The sequence below is a fragment of the Ursus maritimus genome, unplaced genomic scaffold (assembly GCF_017311325.1).
Source record: "Ursus maritimus isolate PB19 unplaced genomic scaffold, ASM1731132v1 scaffold_24, whole genome shotgun sequence".
Lineage (NCBI taxonomy): Eukaryota > Metazoa > Chordata > Mammalia > Carnivora > Ursidae > Ursus > Ursus maritimus.
The window spans coordinates 23,744,016-23,751,672 of record NW_024424897.1 but is presented as its reverse complement, the minus strand read 5'-3'; the positions used below and the strand labels follow the sequence as shown (position 1 = coordinate 23,751,672).

General features: G+C 57.2%; 2 protein-coding genes across 2 annotated transcripts in view; both read left to right on the top strand.

The window, feature by feature from the left end:
- Nucleotides 1-18: 18 nt before the first annotated feature.
- On the top strand, nt 19-741 carry LOC121104894 (homeobox protein Hox-B6). The gene has a single exon (XM_040639822.1). The coding sequence runs from the start codon at nt 319-321 to the stop codon at nt 739-741; it is 423 nt and encodes a 140-aa protein (XP_040495756.1). The 5' UTR covers nt 19-318.
- Nucleotides 742-2,475: 1,734 nt separating this feature from the next.
- LOC103660826 (homeobox protein Hox-B6) overlaps nt 2,476-7,657 on the top strand; it is a 6,646-nt gene continuing 1,464 nt past the window's right edge. Inside the window, 8 exon segments of the mRNA XM_040639821.1 lie at nt 2,476-2,597; nt 3,314-3,664; nt 6,618-6,624; nt 6,955-7,068; nt 7,070-7,097; nt 7,100-7,168; nt 7,171-7,194; nt 7,197-7,358. Coding sequence (XP_040495755.1) covers nt 2,476-2,597; nt 3,314-3,664; nt 6,618-6,624; nt 6,955-7,068; nt 7,070-7,097; nt 7,100-7,168; nt 7,171-7,194; nt 7,197-7,358 — 877 coding nt within the window.

Genomic DNA, 7,657 nt, shown 5'->3' with positions numbered 1-7,657 from the left:
GTGTTGTCGGAGAGAGAGAGAGAAAGGAGAAGGATAAGAAGGAGGGAAAAAAAAAAAAAGGTTGATAGGTTTGTGCGCGGGTCCCTCGCGCGGGCTGCGCTCCTCCTGGGTGCTATTTGACAATTCCTGCTTCTGCCATTGGTCAGTGTTGGATCAGATGGTTGTATTTCCTTCTGGCCCTCACTGGCACCTCGCCATCCCCCCTCAGCTAAAACCCAATCTCAGATATACTACTAATAGGCGCGGCGCTCGGACTATAAAACACAACAAATCATAAACCCGGCGGAGCAGCAGCGGCCGAGCGCGCCTCCCCTCCCAATGAGTTCCTATTTCGTGAACTCCACCTTCCCCGTCACTCTGGCCAGCGGGCAGGAGTCCTTCCTGGGCCAGCTGCCGCTCTACTCGTCGGGCTATGCGGACCCGCTGAGGCACTACCCCGCGCCCTACGGGCCCGGGCCCGGCCAGGACAAGGGCTTCGCCGCTTCCTCCTATTACCCGCCTGCCGGCGGCGGCTACGGCCGAGCGGCGCCCTGCGACTACGGGCCGGCGCCGGCCTTCTACCGCGAGAAGGAGTCGGCCTGCGCGCTCTCGGGCGCGGAAGAGCCGCCCCGGTTCCACCCCGAGCCGCGGAAGTCCGACTGTGCGCAGGACAAGAGCGTGTTCGGCGAGGCCGAAGAGCAGAAGTGCTCCACTCCCGTCTACCCGTGGATGCAGCGGATGAATTCGTGCAACAGTGAGTGAGCCCTCCCGCGGCCGTCCCTCCTAAGGTCTACAAGGTAAGGGATTCTACAATTCTCTTCTCGTTCTTTTGCACTGCTTTTGTCTGGGGTGTGGGGCTTGGTTTGTCTCCCTCTCCCCCCACCCCAAGCACGGGGCTGAACCCCACCTCCGGGCGCTGCAGGAGAGGCTTCCCAGGAAATTCGGTGGCCGAGAGAGAGGGGTGGCTGCTTCCTGGAGGGGGAGCCAAGGCAGGGAAGATGGGAGGAGGAACCGAAAGGGGCCACGGAGGCAAGCTCAAGTCGCCTTTTCAAGCTGGGAGAAGAGGCTCAAGCGAGGGGGATGCGAAAGAGAGAGATAGGGGTGTCTGCCAGGGCGCCCCAGAAGCCGGGTTGCTACGGCCTCTGTGGTGTGCGCCCCTCCTCCCACCTTCCCTCCTCATTCCAGCCTCCCCAGTTGCCCCCGTGCAGTTCTCTTGCCCGGTGTGGGTATCGGCGGTTTCGGGCGGCCCTGGCACAGGGGCGGTGGTGCTGAGGGACGTCCTGGTCTCTGGAGGGCCTGGAATCTCAGAGGCCGCGAGGGCGAGGAGGTGGCGGCTAGAGGGACAGAGAAAGAACAATTCACAGAGAATGCTCATTATCTCCCTTCGGAGATGTTTCTGAAATTAAAGGGCTGTGGGTGGAGGCACCCAGATCAAGGGAGACCCCTCCCCAGGAAGCCAGCCTGAGAATGCCCAGGTCTCTCGCCACTCCCGCAGGAGGGAGCTTCGCTCTGCAGGGAGACAGTTTTGTGGTTTTTTAATGCGGTAGGTTACAGCGTGTTGGTTTCTGTGTGATATTGCGTCTATTACTTGTGTTTTATGGGCATGGGCGTGTGGATTTCGGTGGAGAAAATTGCCATGTGTGTGTCTGAAGTGGAAACATTTCAAACTTTCTGGATCCAAAGGTGTTGATTGTCGAGAAGCTCTTGAGTATGCTGTTGTGTTTTAAGCTTGTAAACAAAACAAAAACAAAAAGAGGACAGAGGGAGAGAAGAAGAAAAGAAAAGAGAACCCAATTAGGGAACCTGATGGTGTCCGGACTGGAAAGCTGCCTGGCTCTGAGCTCAGACAGCTAGTCCTGTCCCTCCGGCGCCTGATTTCATTCTCCAGCCAGGCCTCCTGGGGGTGAGGAGGGGGAGAAGGACGTTGGGCGGAGACCGAAATTCCTAAAGTGGCTGGTGGGTGGAAGAAGGGAAAGCCGGTCAGAACCTAAAAACAGAGTGAGAAGGCTTCTGGGGAAGCTGCCAGGGGAGAGATAAGCGGCTTTGGGCGGGAGGGCAGCAGAGACTGATTTAGTTTGGTTTGCACAAATAGGGTGATTGCTTTTCTTTTAAAGACCAAATGTGAGCGTTCGGCCTCGGCCTCTGGTTGCCCAGGGATTGCAGGGATGGGGGTGGGTAGGGGATATTAGCCCTCTAAGCCTGGGCTGGGAAGAGAGGGATGCAGGCCACTTGTGGCGCGGGAAAGGGGGCCTGCTGCAGCGCAGGTGATGCCCAGCAAGCAGGCCGGGATTGGGTGCCTGCAGGGACCCTGACGTGCCGCGAGAGAAGTTCTCGGCCAGGCCCACGGCACTCGGGCCTATTCTCAAAGGAAAAATTCAAACCCATCCAGACTAAAGGGCTTTTTCTCCTGTAGTCTTGGCGGGGTATAAATCATCCTTAGACAGTTTGCTCTGACCCAAATTATGCGGTTTGCTGCCTCTACCGTCCGTTCGAGACATGCGGCTTCGGCGCCTGGCGCCCGCGACACCGCCTGAACCATGCACGACGCCTGGAGCCCCTGCTGCTCAGGTTCGGGGGTTTCGGGGGACTTCGTCCCAGATTGTCGCTTTCCGCTGGACGTACCCGCTCGTCCGCGTGTGAATTAGAGAACAAGTTGTGCCTCCTTCGCCCGCCCCATTCCTAGCCCAAACCCAGCGGCTGGCTGGGAAGAGAGGACTAGGTCATATTTAAAGGACTCACGCATCCCGCGGGCAGAGGGCCCTGAACCAAAGGGTTGGGGGATCCGGTCATCGAGCCCTCACCCGCCTACCCCTCCAGGGCTCGAGAGGGGATCATCCGGCCGCTCGGGAGATGCGAGGCCAAGGCTGTTCAAGGTTTATTTGGTTTTCTTTTCGGCCAAGGGAGGGGCCAGCAGGAGGCGCGGCCCCGCAGTTCCACTCGGCTGTCAAAAAGACAAACCCGGGTCTGTGTCTCCGGGCTGGCTGGTGGGTCTTGCCAGTTGCTTGGCCCGGTGAGTCCGTGGTGAAGGAATTGAGCCGAAATTCTCTGGAAACTGTTGGTGTCTGCAAGTGAGTGTGAGTCCCCTCCCCATTCTCGATCTTCAAGCGAAATCGACACACATACGCTTTGGGGAAAAATTGGGAGTGGGAGTGGGGATCGATCATTAAGGAACCAAACCATCGTGATTTCCGTTCCTGCCGGACCCCTCACACCCGCTTTACCCAACCGCTTTCCCAGAAGGGGGTGGCGAAGGCAGGGGTATGCGCCTCGGCTGCGGCGTTTGAATATTGGCCCCTGTCTCTCGGTTACTGATTAGCTCGGGCTTTCGCCGCAGGAGGAGCTCTGGCTGCTCCTTTCAAGGTGCTGTGGCTCCCAGTTCCTGGGCAGGGGCTCCAGGAAATTGCCTGCGGTGCCAGGCAGGCGAGGTGTTACTAGGGTCTGGCCCAGAGCTGGAGGAGCTGCCGAGGTCGAGGGGCCCAGCCGTGCCGTGGGGCAAACCCAGCGGCTGCGGTCCCCGCATCTATGGCACCTCGAGTCTGGACCACAGGAGCTGCCCTTTCAGCTTCCGGCAGCAAGAGGACCTTCAGCGGCCAGAAGGCCAGGCCCAGTGCGGAGGCCCCAGGGGAGCCGCTGGAGCGCTGGAAAGTCTTGGGCCCCGATTTCTTGTGGGCAATCCGAAGGACAGGTAGGGAGGGAAGGCGCTGGTACAGGGGTTGAAACACTTTGGCTCTTAGGGTGCCAGTGGACCTGGCTAGGAGGAGGAGGGAGCCCAGCGGCACTGCCAATCCCACCCCCTATGATCAGAGACTACGATGTTCATTTGCATAATGGAAATGAGGTCTTTGTACCAGCGGCGGACGGGCCAATTTTAAGGCACATTCCTGTAAACAGCCCCCCAAAGGTCGAGAACTCCCTCTGGGAACATTTATGTTCCTCAAATTTGGAGAATCACACAGTCTAGGGAAGAATTGGGTTGAGATGTCTAATTTGCTCCACCCCAGCCGGAGTTGGGGTGGGTTGGGGCAAGATGCTCACAACCCAATAGCTGAGGAGGTGGGAGCTTTGTAGCTGAGAGGAAATGGGAAGCCTGGACAGTGTCTCAGTCCCCCTCTCCTCCATACACATCCAGGAGAAAACCCCTCCCTGAGGTTACCGCAGTACAGGAGAATATTACTCACAAGCTGAACACAACTTGGACATTTCCCTGGGAGATGAAAATGCATGCATGTCCATGGAGCTCAGATTCACAGCACGGAAAATTACAATTATAAATTCTGCCCGTGGGGTTTTCTGTACAGTCTTTCTGTTGTGTACTCAAGACTTGGTACACATTTATATCCACCTCTAGATACACACTTCCTCAGTGAGGCTGGGAGAGACACCCCAGACTGGCAGACAGCTGTGCCTGGTGGTATTTACTTATTCCCCCTTGGAGACAGACAGACAGACAGACAGACGGTGGTGGTGGACCGAACCACAGACAAATTCAGAGAGTCTGGCTCCAGAAACCAGTGGCCTCTGGCCGGGGCCCTGCCCGTCTCTCTTTCTCCCAAACAAACGGGATCAGACGAATAACGCTCATAAATACCTCTGGGCTTAGATAAGAGCGATGAGGCGCTATTTCCTTTCATGCCGGGACTCCAGGCGCCCAGGCCCTGCCCTTGCGGCTCCATCTCACAACAGGCAACCTGCAGAGGTGACGTTAATTTGGGGCTGTGACTCTTAAGGACAAGGCAGTCATTTTGGTGCTTCTGTCACAGGGAAGTCTCCTCCCTTCGACATCCTCCTTTGTCCAGACTTACAGTATGCCCACACCGTCCAGTTCTAGGAAGGGACATTGGCCAGGGAGAGCAGGACGGATGTGGTCCAAGGCCCAGCCTCAGTGGCAGGGAGGAGGGAGGTGCACACAGGCACTCTGCTGACCTTGCTCCCCCAGACCAAATGTTTCCATTCCTCTCTAGGAGTGGGCCCAATCACAGCTCCACTGGGAACTTAGGGTCTTCATCATTAGGATGCTTGAGTTTTCTTAAATCTTCAAAACCCCTATAGAGTTTGGCTAGGAAGTGGTTAGTGGGACATGCAGGGATCACCATTCCACCCATGAAGGTAGAGCCTAGAGGTTGTCTAAGTTCAGGGAGCCTTGTAGACCACTTTGCAACCAACCACGTTCCTCCCTTGGTCACCAACCTCAGCCCTCTACCACTTGCCTGAGTGCCTGAAGGCATCTGCAGGCACAGCCCTGGCCCACAGAAAGGAGCCCAAAGAACAAGGCAGTGGAGAGTCAGCCTGGCCCCCTTTATCATCAGATTTTGCCACACATCCTGGCTCATTCCTGAACCCAGGTCTGAAGGTTATCACCCGTGACTGCCTGGCCTCCACGTGCATAGTTAAAATGTTGAAAACACGCTGTGGTTCAGTCTTCCAGCCTGGCTTCAGTGCTCATTTTCCTTAGTGAGATGAGAGAGAGATGAGCAGAGATGAGCCCTCTTCTCACACCCAAGTGTGTGCAGCAGCGAAGCTGGTGATACAAATATGAGATGTGGAGGGACTGGAGAAATGCTGAGAGACAGACAGAAGGGTGGTGAGCATGGAGAGGGGATTTGGCTGATAGTTGTAAGCTGTCTGCTGGGTCCCCAGGAGGATCTGAACACCTCTCCCTCCTTAGACAACTAAACCCAAAACCAAGTCTTGGGAAAGAATTAATTTGAAAAAGAACTGCCAGCTTCTGGAGAGACCTGAAAAGGAGCAAGGGCCCTCTTCTGGTTGTCTTTGATTGACTCAAATATCAGTTTTTGAGGACCCAGAATTGGAGGAGGCATAATTTCTTCCTTGTGCCCAGACGACTGAGACATCTTTGAGTCCTATGAATCTGTAGCCCAGATATTCTAATAATTTGGGAGGAAGAGGGTGGGGATGGAGTGAGGGTGGCGGGCAGGATGGGGATCAGACAACCTAGGCTGAGGGATGCCCCTCACTCCTCCTCTCCCTCTCCCCAATCGAAGAGAAGGCGAGTCCCTTTCCACTGCCCCTTCCCATGCCAGAGCAAGCAGCCCTTTCCCAGCCAGGCAGGATGTCTTGGGCGACAGAGGCAGCAGCAGTAGCCTTCCAAGAAGCTCCTAGCCTAGCCTAACCTGGCCACAGAGCCTGAGGGAGAAGCTTGGGCTCAGACCCTCCTCCCACTTCCCAGCCTTCTGGGTCCTCTGGGCAGCAGGCTCTGGCCTGCCCTTCAGACCATAAGAGCTGAGAAGAAGCAGGAATAATAAACCCAGGCTTGGAGGGCAGGGTGGACCCGAGAAATAGGAAAAACAGTTTTCAAAACCTGGGAGGGGAGTGTTTCTTCTTCGCCTCCTTCTGAAAGCGATGCCTAAATAGTGAACTCTTCTCCTCGTCTACAGGCACAAAACCCAAAACAAACCTTTCCTTTCCTTCGGCTCCTCACCACACAGAGAGGGACATTTAGGCACCCTTCCCTTGAGGGAATGAGGGCTCAACAACGCAGGGGTTAACTTTTCTGAAAACACAATTAACTTTTTCCTATCCTGCGTGGGGAGGGAGGGATATATTTATTTAATCACTGGGGGTGGGGTGGTCTCAATCAAATGCTCCTCTCCCTCAAAGCACGGACGCCTCTTTCGCAGATCCTGCGTAGGTGAACAGGACGCGTTGTGTTGTCGGAGAGAGAGAGAAAAGGAGAAGGATAAGAAGGAGGGAAAAAAAAAAAAGGTTGATAGGTTTGTGCGGGGTCCTCGCGCCGGGCTGCTCCTCTGGGTGCTATTTGACAATTCCTGCTTCTGCCATTGGTCAGTGTTGGATCAGATGGTTGTATTTCCTTCGGCCCTCACTGGCATCCTCGCCATCCCTCAGCTAAAACCCAATCTCAGATATACTACTAATAGGCGCGGCGCTCGGACTATAAAACACAACAAATCATAAACCCGGCGGAGCAGAGCGGCCGAGCGCGCCTCCTCCCAATAGAGTTCCTATTTCGTGAACTCCACCTTCCCCGTCACCTGGCCAGCGGGCAGGAGTCCTTCCTGGGCCAGCTGCTCTCTCTCGTCGGGCTATGCGGACCTGCTGAGGCACTACCCTCGCGCCCTACGGGCCCGGGCCCGGCCAGGACAGGGCTTCGCCGCTTCCTCCTATTACCTCGCCTGCCGGCGGCGGCTAGGCCGAGCGGCGCCCTGCGACTACGGCCGGCGCCGGCCTTCTACCGCGAGAGGAGTCGGCCTGCGCGCTCCGGGCGCGGAAGAGCCGCCCGGTTCCACCCCGAGCGCGGAAGTCCGACTGTGCGCAGGACAAGAGCGTGTTCGGCGAGGCCGAAGAGCAGAAGTGCTCCACTCCCGTCTACCCGTGGATGCAGCGGATGAATTCGTGCAACAGTGAGTGAGCCCTCCGCGGCCGTCCCGACTCGCGGGCCCCCACACCCGGGACAGAAGTAGCGCCCTCCCGGGGTGCCGGGTGAGCATCTCCGTAGGAGCTAAGGGAAGACAAGGGCGCCTAGGTCTCCCGCTCTGGCCTCTAGCCCTCAGGAGTTACAAGTTTGCAAAGTCCCAGCTGCACTGGGAGCCGGGACGAGCGGGCTCTCCGGGAGCGCCGCGCCAGAGCCGGATTCCGGGGCAGGGGAGGGGGCAGGGACCGCAGCCACTAGCGTGGCTTTCCCGCGCCCCCAGCCCCAGTC

Coding starts and splice junctions, on each gene's coding strand:
- LOC121104894 (XM_040639822.1), top strand. CDS start 319: ATGAGTTCCTATTTCGTGAACTCCACCTTCCCCGTCACTCTGGCCAGC.